We start from the raw sequence: 19,530 nt of genomic DNA on the forward strand, positions 1-19,530 counted from the left end.
TATGCAAAAACAATGCTTTCCATCTTGTAACACAGGTGGCAGCGAACAACAAACTCTGATATTTGGGATGCCTTTTCTGTGTTGAGTTCAGCCCACCCATTCTGATTTTTTATTATGAAACTCTTAAGATTCCCCTCAGACAAAACCACTTTTTATTCTTCACAACCCTATGAACCCTGGGAAAATCAGAAACCTGGATAACTCCCCCTTTTCCCAATTTATGTTTTCTTACCTTTGCTATAGAGAAGAAACCCATTTTACAACAATTCTTTCTGGCATAACAGGAACTGATTCCATTCACCAAGGCCCTCTCAAGGAGCAATGGTATGTATCCCTCTTCTGCCTTGAAAATGTTATGCGAACATTAAGCACTGGCTTTCAGCTGAGGAAAAAAATACTTTGCTCCAGAAATAAGACTGCTGCCACTAGGCCTGCCTTCTCATTCCTGGCTCTTCTTAACTTACAAAGAGGCCAATTTACTGAAGGGGTACTAAGCTTGCAGCTCTACATACAGACTATCATACATAACAATGGTACCACAGGGCTAATTGTGCCTCAGGAAAAAATAATTAAAATCTCCAAATTAGTGGAAATCATCATCATCATTATCATCATAATATCTACTGGACTTCATTCCTGTGTTAATCTCTATTTCTACAGGTGGATCAGTGCAATCCTGGACATACAGAGAAATAGGAGGACAGCTCTGGAACTTGGGGTTGTGCTAGATGATAAATTCAATGAGTCAACACTGTGCTCTGGTGGCCAAAATGGCCAACTGTATCCTGGGGTGCATTAAGCACAGTGCATCCAACTGGTTTGAAAGAGGTGATTGTCCCACTACACTCGGCACTGGCGCAGACTCACCTCAAGTACTGTGTGCAGTTTTGGGCTCTACAGTGTAAGGAGGATACCTGTCCAAAGGAGGCAACAAAGATGGTAAAAGGACTACAGGGCATGAATTGTGAGGAGCAGATGAAGATATTAGATTTGCTCAGCTTAGAGAAGACTAGGTGGGGGGACTCATTACTGTCTACAACTTCCTTATGAGAGCGGTAGAAAGGGTGGTGCTGATCTCTGGTGCCTGGTGATAGAGTGCAAGGGAACAGCTTAAAGCTGCACTGGGGAAGTTCAGATTGGTATTAGGAAAAAGTTCTGTAGTGAGAGGGTGGTCAAACACTGGAACAAGTTTCCCCGGGAAGTGCTCATGGCCCCTGGCCTGTTGGTGTTCAAGAAGTATAGGGACATTCCGTTCTATGATCTCAGATGCCAAAAGCTCAACTAAAATACAGGCTTCAACAGTGGTCTGACATCCATAGTTTTCCCTCATTGAATAGCATGGAAAACAAATGGAGTAAGCAACATACAGAGCCATGTTCTGTTCTGTGTTTTGCCAAGGTAAATCTAGAGCAGATGTAAACACAGAAAATTAAATAGTCAATAATTTTTACTCACTCGACAGTCCCGCTGTAGTGTTTTCATTAGTGCACTGTGCATTTCAGAGTCAAAATACAACCCTTCATGTATATCTTGCAAGAAATCCAAGTCTTTGAATGTAGGGTTGGACTTCTCCCTCTCTTTTCTTGATGCTCTCCGTTTGTATGTGGAGCCTTTCAAGTCGTATGTGAGATGCATTTTCAAGGCTCGTGGCAAAACATTGTTCATGACAACAATTCTAATATTAATGCCTCCTGACTGAACGCAGTACAGCCCATAAAATTTAGGTAGAAGAGTCCTTGGATTCTGGTTCAGATTCTAAAACAAAAGAGATATTGTTAGATAGGTCTATTTTCAGTAAACTTCCATGCTTAAGAAAGGGTTTTTTTCATAGCAAAGGACATTAACAAACTTCAAGAAAACTGTGTATGACTTTTTATTCAGCACAGTTTCTTAGACTAGTTGATCTGCTTTGTGGGTCTCTATTTCAGAAAGCTAGCATAAACACTGCCATTTTCCCAGGAACTTATATATGCCAAGAGCAGAGCAGTAACTAGATTGATGCCAGGTTTCTCTTTCTCACATACTATCAAAGTGTAGACTAGGCCAAACCTAAAAGCATCCCAAAGACTTAATTTATTTAATCTGATCTGAACAACCTTTGCATTCTACCTGCTGGAAGAAGTTTGGGTCAAATGTAGTTCTCATTATTTGAAAAACAGAAACCTTGTCTCCATGAGGCTTTACACACTGAGGGTTAGTGCAAAATGACCGAGTTGTTTCCGCAGGAGTGTGAGGGTTATTGATCGTGTATATTTTATTTTGTTTTTGTTCCCTTTTCCTTCCCCCTTCCGTTTCCCTTTTCCTTGGAGTTGTGCATGGTATTTCAACTGTAAATAGTTGTATATAACATAAATACATTTATTTTCATATAAGTTTGGCTAGTTTGGTTTTTTCGTGGTTTTTTTTTTTTTCCTTAGCACTGTGCTGCAGGTATTTTGGTGTTGGGTCTGGGACTTGGCAGGGAGCCAAGTAAAACTTAGACAAATGGAAATCAGAAGTAGTTTGGAACAAAAGTGAAACTGACCGGTCTAGTTTCTTTGTCCACTCTGAGTGAAATGCAGAGGGTAGACAAATACAAAACGGAGAAAAAAATTGAATTAGAAATCTAGAAACCTTTATTTGTTACTAGCTTATTAGAAGTAAAGTTTGGTATCAAATCAGATGATGACATTCATCTTCATCTTGAATGCTAAAAGAACAGCAATTCTTATCTTAAATATATTATTGATTTACATCTATTCTTTCTGTTGGGTGTTTGGGGCACAAAGTTGAAAGGCACATAAAAATATAAAAAAATGTTACAAAAAATACAGATAAAACCAGTGAAAGTTTACAAGACAAATGAAACTGAATCTTAAGAAGTGTGACATGAAACAGAAGAAATACAAGTAAAATACAGTCTTCAATTACTTACCATATAATAACCTGGCAAGAGCTTCTGAAGAAACTCAGCCTCTTTGTGTTGAACTGTTTTGATGATGAACTCGTCATCTCTAGTTACAAAAAATAAGGACCCACTGGCACCTGGGTTGGATAATTCAATTAAAGGCTCACTGCAGATTGAGTACTGGAAGAGACAAAAATTGTTTTTCACTGTCAATGCGTGCATTACCCAGACACAAGTCTAAACAAAGAACTGCAGGTTCAAATAGGCACAAGAGAATCAGGAAGCTTATTCTTTGGTCTTCAACTGTAGCAACACTACTACTGTAGAGCAAGCTGGTTCACATAATTTGGCTGACGTTCAAAGGCCAGTTGTAAAAGTCCACTCTGCCCAGGACACACTGCACAACCGTGGAAGAGCAGCTGGCAGCTGAGCATACAGTTCCTCTTCATGTCCCACTGCACCAGGTGAACATTCCCTTGGGGTGAAGCACGTGGTTGAGGTGGAGGGAGTTGATCCCCACACTGCCACTATAGAAAATTCTTGAGTCAGAAACCTTAAGAAGACATTGCACTGCAACTCTTTGCTCTTCACAGTCATTTATGAAGGAGACAGGTACAAGAGATGTTAGACAAACACACCTGGAGTAGAGGTTTCTCACTGTAGACAAATAAGCAAATCCTATTCTGTGAAACTGGGATTGAAACCATTAGGCTAATAATCTTGGTATAGATACTAATGTAGTTTTCTGGTTGAAAACTGCTTGAAACAGAAAAAGCCTCAATACCAGTAAGTAAGAAAAATTGAGGTTTGGAGGAGGATTATTTTGGATATTTAGAAAGGCTTTCTCTTCTACAGGACACATTAAAAATTACAATCACAATAAGGAGGAAAAAAGTATTAATTCAAATTTCATTCAGACTAAATGGAGATGAGACATTAAGCCCAAAATCATAGAAAAATCTGTTTATATTAAACCTAAAAACTTTCATTCACACACCTTGTTTGTTGTTGTTGTTATATATCATCAATTTTACACAGTTGGAGATTTACTGTACGGTCCAATATTTTAAGGGTTCAGTCTTTGCAAGAAACAAAATTACACAGGAAGTGAACTGTGAGTAGTGTAAGCACTAGGGAATTATTCTTAGCAATGCAGTATTTTCTGGTCTTCTCAAAGCAAAAGGAATAACTGTTTCAATAACAAATATCTGGCATATTAGGACATTGCTTGAGATGAGATGAGCAATTCCACAAGAAAAAAAGTTTTGTTTTTTAAAAAAAGCTTTCATTAAATCCATCCTGGAGCTTTGCCATTGACTTCAGTGGCTGGTGACAGCAAAGAAGTAATACAAGAAAATCTAATCAATATGCTCTTTTGTAAGTACTTGACCTAGAGAAGCGTGCTTCCTATGGACTCAAATTGAGTCCACTGCCTTAATGCTGATGCTTTTCCCATGCTTGCAATTTTTAAGAAACTTTTGCATGATATAAAAATGTTTCCTGTTCCTGCTTCTGCAGTCCACTCAGTTCCAATTAATACAAAAGGCCTTTCTTATTAATCCTATAGTTACAATTTTCTACTGGTAGAACAGCCATACCAATCTGTAACACTACAAACCCTTAGAGCAAACCAGCAGTTGTATTGTAACCCTTGCATTTTTCTTGCCAAAATATATAAAGCTTCATGAGTCATTGTCATTGAGGTAAGCATTTAAAACCAATTATCCTAAAACATTAAAGCTCAATAAATAAGCACAAGTTGTTAACCTACGGTCTGTGCAGGTCATTCTACAGTTGTGCTTAGTCCTGTAAAACAGAAATCTACCCATCAAGTGCTGCTATGCAGGGACCAGCTAATTTTGGCTGGACACTTATGAAAGCCAAATCAAAATGGAAAAGTAAGAAAATCCCCAAGACCCTGACAACTGAGTACTTCATGATCAAGACATTTAGATGCAAAATGCCAGTGCTCCACAAAGTTTCCAGTGACAACTTAATTCTACCAGCTGTTCAAATGTATTTACCCTTGTTAACAAGTCTGACTTCTATAGTGCATTACCACTTAACTTCCTTGGAAAGGTGAAATTGTGAATCTTTGGGCTTTTTCACTTCAAATTAATAGTGTAAACTCACATACGCTTGCTGTAATTTCTCTTCATCTTATTTTACTTCCTTTGCCCATTCAGCCACAGTTGGACTATCACTTACCACTTACCACATACCACTTATGTTTTTTGCTGTGCAACTGAGTGTCACAAATTGCTTTTTCACAGCAAGCAGTCTTTCTGTAATATTTAACTTCTGCTACTGCAAAGGCTTCCTTAAATGGAAAAGAAGTTGCAGGTGATAACAGCTTTAATCTAGGAAGCAGAGTCTTTTTAGCAGGTGGCAACACAGCCCGCATACTTCATCTTTTGCTGAGTCCATAAAAAGAGATAGATAAACAACATATTACATAATGACACTTCTGTCACACGACATCCTTGTCTCTAAAGTGGAGAGGCATAGATTTATTTGATGGACAGACCACTCAGTGGGTAAGGAACTGGTTGCACTCAAAGAGTTCTGGTCAATGGCTTGTTGTCCAGTGACAAGTGGCATTCCTCAAGGACTGGTTTTGGGACTGGTGGTGTTTAACATCTTTGTTGGTCACATGGACAAGTGCGCCCTCAGCAAGTTTGCCAACACCACCAAGCTGAGTGGTGTGGCTCACACACTGGAAGGAAGGGATGCCATCCAGAGGAACTGTGACAGCCTTGAGAGTGGGCCTGTGCAAACCTCATGAAGTTCAATGAGGCCAAGTGCAAGGTCCTGCGGTTGGGTTGTTGAAATCCCGATCACAAGCACATGCTGAGAGAAGAATGGATTGAGAGTAATTCTCTTGGCAGTGTACACATGCAGCTCAGAAAGCCAACAGCATCCTGGGCTTCATCAAAAGAACTGTGACAGCAGGTAGAGGGATGTGATTCTTCCCCTCTACTCTGCTGTGGTGAGACCCCACCTGGAGTAGTTTTAGAGCAGACACAAAGAAGAAATTCTTCACTGTGAGTGCGGTGAAGCACTGGAACATGTGGCCTAGAGAAGTTGTGGATGTCCCATCCCTGGAAGTGTTCAAGACCAGGCTGGAGGGGCTTTGATCAGTCTGGTCTAGTGGAAGGTATTCCTGCCCACAGCATGAGGGTTGGAACTTGGTGCTTTTTACGTCCCTCCTAACCCAAGCCATTCTATGATTCTATGATTTATAAAACTCCAACTGTATTTCCTTGCTACTACCATTTATAACTCAAAGGAATTATCTGTTTTTATATAGAACTATGGTCATGAAGACTAGTAATACAAAATCCATACATACTACTAAAGAACTAAAATAGGACATCTATATTCAACCTAAATAAAAGCAAAACCAATTAAGTTCTGCTTTTAGGCTTATTGTCTATAAAAGAAAAAAAAACAAAAATTTTATAATGCACTTGAACACAACAAAAGTAATATATTTAGTAGTATTTTAAGTAATGTTTCAGCACACTTTATTCAATTTTTCTTTTTTATTCATTCAAGCCCTTTCAAAATAATTTGGTTTTACAGAAGCAGTTATCAATAACAGAACAAAAAGATTTAAAAACTCATTCAAAAAAATGAACAATAAAACTCTGACATGTAAAAGTGCTAATTTGTATTGTGATTCATTTGTTGGGTCGTCCACTATGAGACAAATTAAACATGGGGCAAACATCTAGAAAACAAGCTCTTTGCTTTCACACTACCCTTCCAAAAGCAGAACTACAGGAGAAGTAAAATAGTGGATACTTCTCCAGGCAGTGTACAAAGTGGTTCCACCAAGTAAAGCCTGCTTTTACAATGGCAGCAAATGTATCACCTTTTTTCTCATGTAAACCGCTGAATACTGTGAAAGAATAAGTCTTCAAATTATAAAATAGAGAGAAAAAAGGAGATATTATAAATGCTTAATTTTTAGTCTGCCATCCACATTTCTCAAGGCTAGACAGGAACACATGCAGACATCACTTTTGTAATGAAGTTAATAAGTAGCACAGATAACATAAGAGTAATTTCTTAGAATTGATTTAATAGAAGTCCACAAGTGCTGATTGTAACTTCTCTAGAAAAAGTTACCTGAATGATACGGAAGTTATTCTAGTCAATTGATAAAGTAGGTTTTTAATGTAAATTGTCTCAAAGACAAAGAATTTTTCTACATCACTAAAAATATTCACTAGTTGTAAACCCCTTCACATACAAAATTTACTACTTATTTAGGCACACTTTAAGCACCCTTTTCTGTCACTGTGAAGCTAGTATACTTATAATAACTTGTAACTCAAAGGAAAACTGCAAGCTCTTACCAAATAATCATCAGGCTTGATACCAAAAAGTTCTCTGAAATAGCGGAAGGCAAGAGGTGCATACGTCTTAAATCTGAAGTCAGGGTAATGATGAGCAGGGGTAAGATTGCTCCCTTCACTGAAAACAAAAACAAAAATAAACGGAACCAAATTACTGAGCAATTTTTAGCAGATAGTTTTGCAGTAAAACTGCCTAACTCGACCATTTGCCTTCTGCGAAAGGAGTCATAAATGCAGATAAATCTCCCTATTACCATTAGTGTCTGTAACAGACAGACTACCAGCAAATTCCTTTTCCTCACCTTAAAGGAAATTATTTTTACCATCTGTATGCATTTGCATAAAGATCATGTTTAAACTAAAGCTGCAACTTCTGATAAGTCTCTAGGCAAGCCAGTCTAATAGCAGGAAGGGTCACCCTCACCTCACCTTTAAGCTCTTGCAAAAAGTTTGAAAGTCAATGCAATGAAACAGCTTTACACCAGCCTGGTCACTTGAATTGCCTTGCAAGTGATTCAGACTGATACTAAGGATGAAGACTAAGAACCAACACAGAGGGTAGAACTGTGCAGAGAGAGCAGTGGGAAGGAAGCAGGATTATATATGTTTTTTGGTGCTACCAAACAGTGATTGTTTCAGCCTTATGTATGAAATAGCATCCTCAGCATCAGACTTTTTCTTGCTAACGCAGTCCAAATTGGAAAGCAACTCTGGTTTGCTGATCACAGTGTGGTTTTCTGCCTCTTATGTCATGTTTTTTACCCTACCTCAATCTAAACCAGCACGTGTGCTATTTTACATTCTCAGTTGATTAAACAGGAACACAGAGTACACAGCCTTTGGGGGAATTACACAAGATGGTATGTAGTTACATGCAAGATACAGATTTGAACTAGAATAGGCAAAGATTACTAGGGTGACCAGCCTGGAAGAGACTCTTTCTTATAGTGCAAAAAAATAATAATACAATTGTAGCCTAACACAGAATCACAGAGAATCAATTAGGTTGGAAAAGACCTCTGAGATCATCGAGTCCAACCTATAAACAAACACCATCTTGTTAACTGGACCATGGCACTAAGTGCCACATCTGGTCTTTCCTTAAACATCACCAGGGATGATAACTTCACCACCTCTCTGGGAAGCCCATTCCAACATTTGATCACCTGTGAAGAAATTCTTCCTAATGTCCAACAAAACCTCTCCTGGCACAGCTTGAGACTGTCCTCTTTTCCTATCACTAGTTGTCTGGGAGGAGAGGACAACCCCCATGTGGCTACAGCCTCCTTTCAGGGAGTTGTAGAGAATTCAAAAGTCTCTCCTGATTCTCCTTTGCTCCAGACTAAACAATCCCAGCTCCCTCAGTCACTTCTAATGGGACTTGTGCTCCAGACCCTTCACCAGCCTTGTTGTTCTTCTCTGGACCTGCTCCAGAACCTCAAAGTCCTTCCTGAACAGAGGGGCCCAGAACTGGACACAGCCCTCAAAGTGTGGCCTCACCAGAGCTGACTACACGGCAAGAATAACTTCCCAGGTCCTGCTAGCCACACCGGTCCTGATACAGACCAGGATGCCATTGGCCTTCTTGGACACCTAGGCACACTGCTGGCTCATGTTCAGCAGCTGTTGACCAGTACCCCCAGGTCCTTTTCCACTGGGCCACTTCCCAGCCAGTCTGCCCCCAGCCTGTAGTGCTGCATAGGATTGTTGTGGCCTAAGTGTAGGACTCAGCACTTAGTTTTGTTGAACCTCATGCCACTGATCTTGGCTCATTGATCCAGCCTGTCCAGATCCCTCCACAGAGCTTTCCTACCCTCCAGTAGATTGGTGGTGTCATCTGCAAACGTGTTAATGGTAGACTCGATCCCCTTGTTCACCACCACTCTCTGGGCCCATCCATCCATCCAGTTCTTAACCAAGCAGAGAGTACCCCTGTCCAAGCCATGGGCTGCCAGCTTTTTCAGGAGTATGGTATGGGAGACAGTGTCAAAGGCTTTGCTGAAGTCCAGGTAGACCACATCCACAGCCTTCCCCTCATCCACCAGGCGGGTTACCTGGTAAAAGGAGATCAGGTTGGTCATGCAGGACCAGCCTTTCCTAAACCTGTGCTGGCTGGGTCTGATGCCTTGGTTGTTCTGTATGTGCCATGTGATGGCACTCAAGATGATCTATTCCAAAACCTTGCTGAGCACCAAGGGCAGGCTGACAGGCCTGTAGTTTCCCAGATCCTTCTTCTGGTCCTTCTTGTGGGTGGGTGTTACATAGGCCAACCTCCAGTAATCTGGGACATCCCTGGTTAGCCAGGACTGAAGACAGACGATGGAGAATGACTTGCTGAGCTCTTCCACCAGCTCCCTCAGTACCTCAGTACCCTTCTATCCCATCCAGTCCCATAGACTTGTGAGCATCTAAGTGGCTCAGCAGGTCACTAATTACTTTCTCATGGTTTGCAGAGGGTCTGTTCTGCTCCCTGTCCCTGTCTACCACCTCAGGGGGCTGGTTGCCCTGAGGATAATAGGTCTGTGTGCTGGTTTAAAGGTGAACCAGCAGGGGAAATGAATTCAACTCAAAAGAGAGACCACAAGTCAGAATAACAATTTAACAAAACAACACAAGTATGATTGTACAGACAAACAACCGGTTTCAATCCACAAAAACCCAAATGTACAACCCAGCACCCTGGGACATGAACAAAACGGTGTTCCCCGGGCACCCCCTGAGTCCAAAGTAAAGGGAGAGCAGAAAAACCTGCTGGTGGGAGAGCTGTTGCAGTCCGGTCAAAATGGTGATTGCAGTCCAGTCGAGGGTGGTGGTCTCAGTGTGGCCGAGAGCAGTGAGCTGCTGTCCTCCTCTGGATCCCACGAGTGGTAAAAAGGTTCCAAAACTCCAAGTTTATATATTCTCCAGTTCAGGTAGGAATGCTCAGTGCTTCCCTCAGAGCAGGGAATTCCATAAAAGGGTATGAGGACAGGAACATCTACAGGCCTCTACTGCTAACAATTTTCTGGGAAATGGCATGGAAGGCTATAGAATACACAGTTTTGGGTTACACCCATACCATGATGAACTGGTCTCAGCTGTCCTAACTAGGACAGTCTGTCTGTTGAAGACTGAGGTAAAGAATGCATTAAGTATCTCAGCATTTTTCTCGTCTTTGATGACTATATTCCCTGCTGCCACATCCAATAAAGAATGGAGGTTTCCCTTGCCCCTCCTTTTGCTATTGATGTATTTATAAAAACATTTTTTATTATCATTTGCAGAAGTGGACAGATTAAGCTTTTGCCTGTCTAGTTTTCTTTCTGCATTACCTAACAACATCCTTAAACACATCCTGAGTTGCCTGTCTCTTATTCCAAAGATCCTACATCCTCTTTTTTTATCCTGAGTTCTTGTGAAAGCTTTCTGCTCAGCCAGGCCAGTCTTCTTGCCCACCAGCTCGTCTTTCAGCACATAGGGACAGCCTGCTCCTGCACCTTCTTTCTTAAAAAATGTTCAGCCTTCCTGGGTCCCTTTGTTTTTAAGGGTTGCCTCCAAAGGGGCTTTCTGAACCAGCATCCTGAACAGGCCAAAGTCTGCTCTCCAGAAGCCCAAGGTTAATGTTTTGTTGACCTCCTTTTTTACTTTACGGAGTATTGAAAACTATCATTTCACATTTCGCTCTGCCCAAAATGGTTCCAAACACCACATCTCTCACCGGCCCTTCTCTGTTTGTAAACAGAAGGTCTGGTGGGGCACCACCCCTGGCAGGCTCGCTCACCAGCTGTGTTATCTTCCACACACTCCAGGAACCTCCTAGACAGCCTCTGCTCTGTTGAGTTGCCAGCAGACATGCAGCAGGTTAAAGTCTCCCACGGGAATAAGAGTTGATGATCATGAAACATCAGCCAGTCACTTATAGAATAATTCATCCACCCCTTCATCCTGGTTGGGTGGTCTATAATGGACTCCCACCAGGATGTCTGCCCTGTTAGCCTTCCCCCTGTTTCTTACCCACAGGCATTCAACCTTATCATCACTATCCTTGAGCTCTACACAGTCAAAGCACTCCCTAACGTACAGTGCCATCCCACTCCCTCTCCTTCCTCACCTGTCCCTTCTGAAGAGCTTGAAGCCATCCATTGCAACACTCTAGACATGTGAGTCATCCCACCACATTTCCATGATGGTGACTACATCACAGCTTTCCTGCTGCACGATGGCTTCCAGCTCCTCCTGTTTGTCACCCATTCTCCTTAACTCTTTTCCTTGTCTTATATTTACCACCTTACTGTATTTTTAGGCTGCAGTCTTGAGATGAATACTACATTTAAGATAAAGAAAATGAAGCAAAATGCTGCTAGAGAAAAAAACACCCAAACCTGCCTGTGGATTAATTTATGATGGAAACTAAGAGAAGGTTTTTAAGCAGAAAAGTCCTACACCATGACTTCAACACAAATAACAACACCTTTAAAACAAAGTTTGGTCAGTCTCCAAGTGATTTGATAAACAGATAAGTACAAAATCCAAGACTTGACACAGTAGCTGAAATCAGCTTTTCCAGCACTTCTTTACTCATTTACTCTAATTAAATTATTCAGAAATGCAGTATGTACCTTTGCACTTGGCAATAAGAATATCCAAAGTATACTAAACAGAAAGAAAAAAAAGCTACAAATTCACACAGATATGAAAAGTGATAAACTCTAAGAAACATTCCTGAAAAAAGACTAAATTAAATATCATGAAGGAATTTAAGAGCTTTCATCCTGTACAATTAATACTTGTCATATGAACTTGTCACCCTTCATTAATAAGAATTTGATGGCAGGAGCCTACCCAACCCACCTAGCTGCCCTTGCACACATACTGCTACAACCCCACAAAACCCAACTGCTGTAAAGTGACAGCAGATGAACAAGCTTTTTCAGGCTCTAGAAATGTATAGACTTTAAACTCTTGAACAGGAGACAAAAGGAGGGGAAAAAACCCCCAGATTTCCGCCTGGAATTCACATATAAAAAGATAGTTGTGGATGATCAATGATACATTCAAGGACATTACAATACTGCCGCTTTTTGGAGTGTTAAACCATACAGTTAACAGCTAGTGAAGGCTGCCTAGGCCTCATGATTTCCTCTGATCACTTTACAGTGTACTCTATTACAACTCCACGGTATTAAAATCAAATCTACATGTGTTTTATTGTTCCATTATAGAGACAAAAAAATGGAAATCAGTAGGGTACTAGACTAAAGATTGTAACTTTTCTTTACAGTTAAGATTGACTAATGCTTTTTCTTATAAGGTCTTTCAGCTGCTCAGGACACTGCCAGACTTGTCTGACATTAAGTTTTATATAAATGGTTGCAATTCACTGAATTTTTGTGCAATATGTGTATGCCACAGGGGATCCTCAACTACACTGGGACCCTGGGAACATACTTGTAAACATATTTAATTGTTGTAAGATGCAGACAAGAACAGAACAGAGTGTTCTCTACTGAAGCATCACATAATTTTTAGGGAATCCTAATCCCCTAAACTAAATTAAAAGGTCCTACCTTTCAGTAGTAAATACTTTATAAATCTGTTTCCTGCAGCCATAACCCAAAAGCTTCTCCTGTGAAAGCATGTCAGCAAGTAAGATTACATGTCCTTACTATACCAGAACATACTGTCACTGGAACTTCACCAAGTCTGAATTCAATGAAGTTGAAATGAAGATAGGAGGTTTGCTGTGATAATGGCAAGGGTCCAATTCATTTCATAATTGCAGATTTAATTTAATTGCAGATTTACTCCATTGCATATAGAGTAAAATGAACAATGCTGGGTCTGCAGGTGGACAGTAAGGCATAGTAAGTGAAGATTTATTGCAAAACAGAGCAATTATTTTGCAACACCTTCATATAGACGGCAATTCAATTTATTTAGGGCACATAAGCCTACTTTATTACAGACATGATAGTCAATTTCACTGTGTAGACAAGTTTCCTTATTCTTTGTAAAATCATCTTCAAATACTTTTTATTTAAGGTCTGCAGAGTACTTTATCATACCCCTGTTTCTATTAAACATATTAATTTGTTTCAGCATCATTGCCTAATAGAATAGTGTGCATGATCCTAACAGTAAGTTCTTCTGTAATGTAAGAAGTAAGCTTGACACAAATGTAAGATTTCTTGGTTAGTCCTCTGGAAAAAAAGTTTTTAATGTTGTCTTGCCGCTACTTTAACAGAAAAAACACCCTCACTTCCAGTAATTTCCTACAGTAAGAGAAAACCTTTAAATTCCTTATGCATTTGAAGTTCATATGGCAAGCATGAATTGAGTACGACCTTGCTCTTACCTGAAAAGGACAGATTCCACTGTACAGAACACTTGATGGAAGTACATCCCTACCCTATTTAGAAATTATTCACATCCAACTCTATTAGCTCTTGAAAGAATGTATTACATGGTTTCTACCCACATTTTCTTGGTGCATTTTACAGTTTCACTTTGGTAGTATTAAAGTATATGTGCAAAGCCCTATGTATAACAATTTTTACTCAGTCTAGGGTTTTTTGGGGATGATTAAGTCTTTGAAGTTGAACAAGAAAAATACTCATGATCTGTTGATAAAAAATTAAATCTGCAAAATGGTGCTTTGGACACAACAGAAATGTACTCTATAAAAAAAAAGAAAAAGGAGGTATAAACTTCCTCTCAGGTCTACCAGAAAAACAAAGAAAAGGAAAAATAAAGACACGTAACATGAGTTCTAATTCTCGCAATCTTGAGAAATTCAAGTCTCTGTATGAGCTTTTACAAACCATACAGGCTTTGGAAAGATTAGGAAGCAACTGTAACTTATGATGTATTTTAATAATCTTAGCTGTAAGACCACACAAAAGAAAAAGATGGGTAGGTAGACTAATAAAGAGAGATTAAGCTTAAAATGCAAGTTTGCTTTAATACTTAATTTGTAATTTATTTGTTTTTTAAATCAAGCACACCTAGAAATGACAGTATGTGTATCATCTTAACCTGTCTCTTCGTAAATGTTGAGAGTGGATTTAAAGCATAGGTGGTGTAATATCAAACTAAAAAGGGACTAAAACTAATTACATTTTAAATGGTTAACCTATTGTTTGTAAAAGTTTGCTAAACGAGACACTCAGATACATTTCTTGGCAGCTTTTCTTTGTTGTGGCCTCACCCTGGTAGGATGTACTCAGGAGATATCCCACCTATCTGAGGGGCAGAGAAAGCCATCTGCATGTCTTGATAGCAAACCTTCATCACAGAGCAATGTTAATAGGCTCTGATAGAGCTGTTAACAAAAGAACTAGTCATGCTGTACTTGTCAGCCCATGTATACCTTTCCTGTGTGTATTGCAAAAAGAGTGAAGAAGAGGAACAGTTCAGTTCTTTCAGTGAAAGTAAACCTTTTTTTAGGTCTTAAAATCAAAATAAAATGTCTAAAATTAAATGCTCCTAACATTAAAAACTAAGAGTATCTAATCTCAGTTTCACTGTTCCTGGAAGCAGCTGCTCTTTTATAATTCAAAATGTGTTTCAATTCTGCAACTGTATCAAATACATACATACTGACAGGTCAGGTAGTGCTTTGGTGTATTCATTTCCTATACATAATTTCAGGAAAGCAATCTTTTCCCACAGGCTGGAAGTAGGTATTACAGCTACCTATACAAATAGGTGTGTGTGGGTTTTCTTCATACTGTGGGATAAAGTCCAGTGATACAGTCCTTGTTTCTCACTGTATGTTTTCCTATACTTACAGTTACCATATGCTATCCTAAGCAGTTCCCTGCAAGGCAGCTTTGAAACAGAGCTGTGAATAGTAGATACCTACAAAACAAGTCAAGCCAATCACATAAAAGTTGAATACAGAAGCATTTACTTATAATGTTGAAGATATGACTCTTTCACAACCAACTGGAAATGCCTGTAAAATGTAGGATTTTAGAGTACTTTAAAGGTAGTTTAAGTATGTCTACATAACCACACAACTATCAGGGTTATGAGAGGTTTATCAATAATTTCACAGTAACTCAAGTAGCTGAGTCCAATTGTATTAGACTTGCCCATAACAAGAATGTTTCTGCTTTTGTTGCCATGGTAACCCCATTTCTAATATTTGTTTTGCAAACAGAAATTACATCCTCTTCTCTGTGCTATCACTTGACTCACAAACCATGAAAAGCATGTCAGAACTTGGGTCATTCTGTGCATCTCTGAAACCAAATTACCAAAGAAGAGCAGCAGCATTTTATCAAAATATTCAGGCCAATTTCCTATCTGTCTTTGCCCAACTGGAAACATATATCATGGTGTAAGTTACACAACAACTACTGGTTAGTGTGAACATTTGAATACTAATCATAGTGAGCATGCAGAGCATTCTATACTATAAAGACACTACTTAGCCCATCAGTTAACCTACAATACAGGTTTGGTACAAAGATATTTCCAAGGATAAGTGTGAGTTTTCCTTATTTTTCTCAGTCAGTGTTCAAAAACATACTAGAAAGCCATATACTTTGGTTTTAGATGTAGGGTCAAAACCAGACTAGTGGTCAAATATGTCAAAGGTTTTACTTTCCTAGTATTTTTGACTATTTATTTGGGCTGTCATTCAAATGCTATCATAATACAATATTAAGCTTTCGACACTAAAGAGCATCACTCTGTGATTAGCATGACAAGAAAGGAATTTGTAAATGAACCAGTATAAAGACTGTAGCTGTAGGGAGCATACAGGTCAACAGCATCTAGCACACTTACTTGTTCAATTAGAAACCATAGCAACTGTTCTAAATATGCAGGGTCTAGACCCTGAAAAGATAGCATATTAGCAAGGGAAACCACACAAGACTGATTAACAACTTACTGCAAAAAGGTCAAACTCACAGATGTGCTTATAAACATCTCCATCTAAGAAAAGAAGCAGTGTCCATCTAAGGAAAGAAAAAATGCAGACTGAAACATATTGCCTTGCTCCAAATGCTCTGCATTTCTGAAGTCGCACACAACTAACTAGCCAAAATTAGCTGACATAAAGGAGCAGCTTCTGTTTGGTTTGTCAAGCATCACCACAGAAAACGGACCAGCTGACTGGAAGCTGGTGAATGATTTCCAAGAAGGGCAAGAAGGAGGACCAGAGAAGCTAGGGGCCTTTCAGGCTCACTTCAGTGCCTGGTAAAGTTAGGGAGAAGATTATTCTGGGAAGTATTGAAAAACACTTCAAAGACAACACAGCCATTGGTCACAGTCAGTATACGGCCTCATGACAGGAATATGGTGCCTATCCAACCTGATTTCCTTTTATGACAAGGTAACTCACCTAGCTGATCAAGGGAAGCCAGTTGATGGAATCTGTTTGGATTTCAGTAAAGCTTTCAATACCGTCTCTGACAGGATCCTGCTGGACAAACTGTCTAGCACGCAGCTGGATGAACACATCATGTAGTGGGTGAGCAATTGGCTCATGGGTCGAGCACAGAGGGTAACAGAGGGTGACATCAGACTGGTGACCTGTCACTAGTGAGGTTCCACAGGGCTCCATCTTAGGCCCTGTGCTCTTCAACAATCTTCATAAATGGCTTGGATGCAGGACTGGAAGGGATACTAAGCAAGTTTGCAGACAAAAGGAAACTGGGAGGAGCTGTTGACTCCCTTGAAGGCAGGGAGACCCTGAAGAGAGACCTTGACAAATTAGAGGAGTGGGCAATCGCCACCCATATGAAGTTCAACAAGGGAAAGTGCTGAATTCTGCACCTTGGATGGGGCAAGCCTGGATGCTCATACAGACTGGGGAACGAGATGCTGGAAAACAGTGCCATAGAAAGAGACCTGGAGGTCCTGGTTGATGGCAAGTTGAATATGAGTCAGCAGTGCCCTGGCAGCCAGGAGGGCCAACTGTGTCCCAGGGGGCATCAGGCAAAGCATCGTCAGCCAGTCGAGGGAGGGGATTGTTCGGCTCTGCTCTGCACTGGGGTGGCATCACCTGGAATATTGTGTGCAGTTTGGGGCACCACAGTATAGGAAAGATATTAAGGTATTAGAGAGTGCCCAAAGGAGGGCGATGAAGATGGTGAAGGGCTTTGAGAGGAAGCTGTATGAGGAGCAGCTGAGGTCACTTGGTGTGTTCAGCCTGGAGAAGAGGAGACTGAGGGGAGACCTCATTGCAGTCACATCTTCCTCATGAGGGGAAGAGGAGGGGCAGGCACTGATCTCTTCTGTGTGGTGACCAGTGACAGGACCTGAGGTAATGGCCTGCAGTTGTGTCAGGAGAGGTTTACACTGGACATTACAAAAAGGTTCTTCATCCAGAGGATGGTTGGGCACTGGAACATGCTCCCCAGGAAAGTAGTCACAGCACCAAGCCTGCCAGAGTTCAAGAAGTGTTTGGATGATACTCTCAGGCACATGGTGTGACTCTCAGGAGTGGTCCTGTGCAGGGCCAGGAGTTGGACTCGATGATCCTTGTGGGTCACTTGCAATTCAGCATATTCTGTGATTCTGCTGGAAGAGCTTAACAAGCTGTCTACACTGCCACCTTACAGGCAGCTGCACAGTCCCATGGCCTGAGCTAGGCTTTTAGATGAACAATGGGCCTTTCTAACTATGGCCATGTTATCAGGAGCCAGTGCCACAGCTGAGTCAAACAGCTGAAATATATTGCTGAAGCCACATTGCAGAAATAACTGAGTTGGAGGCAAAATGTGCCACCAGGAACAGGCTCGAGCCAAGAAGTCAGAGGCACAAATGTGTTCCACACAGCTGAGTCACAGGACAGAGCATAGACAGCCCATAGAGAATGCACAACCTTCCCACTGAATACTCCAGTCACTGCTGCAGCAGTCCCAACACCATGTAAGCACCTCCATTGCTGGATTTCCGAAGCAGAGTTGAAAAGCCAGAAAACAGGTTACTTGGAGTGGTTTCTCCTACGGTTTTGCCTTATTCAGGGAGCAGGACAGAGACTTCAGATGCTATCTTCAGAATCAACCAGGTGAGTGCAGGGTTTTGTTTCTCGGTCCTAGGAGCACATTTGCATAGTACCATTTCAATCCTATCTGGACAGTGGTTATCAATGAACTCCATTATAGCAGTAATACCAGTAATACCTCAGTTTGCAAAAGCAATATGTTACATAAATTCCTGGGAGCTCGAAGAGAAGGGGGTGAAAGGAATGCCACAATGTAAAGCACAAAGCGGCAAGGGCTTTTCCACTCTACGCACCACTACAGTATGCAAATGCAAGCAAGCACCTTTGCAATTCAAACCCACTCACTGTACAGAGACATCTCTACTTCACTCAAAGTCACCTCCATTGACCTTAATGAATCTGGGCTAAACTCTGACCAATATAGCACAGTTACACAGCAACTGTGGACCAGGAACAACTTTCAATCCATGGAGTTACTTCTGATTTACATCAGTAGCTTCCACAATATGCAGAACAGTTACATTCAAATCTGACTCGACTACTTTTTTCCCTCACATTTTTCTCCCTCCTTCATGAATTCTGAACACCAGTGGAAGTGTTTTGCTCTGGCTACTGAAGCAGAGGTATGGGTGGTGCTGAGGGTTATTTTGGGGTCTGAGAGGTATGCAGACACTATCTTCTGCAACTGATAACATTCATAAACATTGCTGACTATTTTCCCCTAACAATAAAAGGGTAGAGATAACACTGTTTTGCTTGCTGGTGCACAGGCTGCTGTTTCATTGCATTTTTACTAGCTTAGGTCTGTTTTATCACTGCCACCATAACAGTGCTCCTGTTGCTGTCAAAGAAGCAGGTGTACCTATGACTCTGTAAAACAGCTGTTTTCTCACCTCAGTGCCAGACACAAAAGAGGCAGGGAAAACACGGGAGGAGGATGGAGAGGAGTTACTGTGAATTTCCCACAATAAAGGGGAAGTTCAGCTAATAGCCTGCTTGGAGTTGCAGATGAATTATTTGTACCCAAAGCAAGTGGAAAAATATTGTTCCTTGCTTGGTAACCACCTGTTTTCAGCACCACACGTGCTGCACTGTTAGGTTCTCCTTAAGCTGCAAACCTCTGTGAAAAGTTTACCCAGCCTCAGCTTGCTCGGGCATGCTTCCAGGTAAAGGTTAACCCCTTTGGCCTGCTAGCGTAACTAATTTCAACTAATTACTTTCAACCCATACCAATCCAAAGAGGACAAAACCAAAAGTCATTAAAAGTAATGGCTTTTAACAATATGGCCATCACATGTAGGTCCTGTGCTAGGAAAAAATTAAGAGCACCTGAGATG

At 40.7% G+C, this 19,530-nt stretch overlaps 1 protein-coding gene across 1 annotated transcript in view; it reads right to left on the bottom strand.

Annotated features, from left to right (window-relative positions):
- Positions 1–19,530, bottom strand: part of PIP5K1B (phosphatidylinositol-4-phosphate 5-kinase type 1 beta) — a 99,264-nt gene that overhangs the window by 36,951 nt on the left and 42,783 nt on the right. The window contains exons 5-7 of the mRNA XM_018081011.2: positions 7,252–7,369; positions 2,915–3,067; positions 1,456–1,755 (exon numbers count right to left, since the gene is read on the bottom strand). Of these exons, the coding sequence (XP_017936500.2) occupies positions 1,456–1,755; positions 2,915–3,067; positions 7,252–7,369 (571 nt within the window). The remainder of the gene's footprint in view (positions 1–1,455; positions 1,756–2,914; positions 3,068–7,251; positions 7,370–19,530) is intronic.

Source organism: Manacus vitellinus, unplaced genomic scaffold (genome assembly GCF_001715985.3).
Source record: "Manacus vitellinus isolate BGI_N305 unplaced genomic scaffold, ASM171598v3 scaffold_50_pilon, whole genome shotgun sequence".
Classification (NCBI taxonomy): Eukaryota; Metazoa; Chordata; class Aves; order Passeriformes; family Pipridae; genus Manacus; species Manacus vitellinus.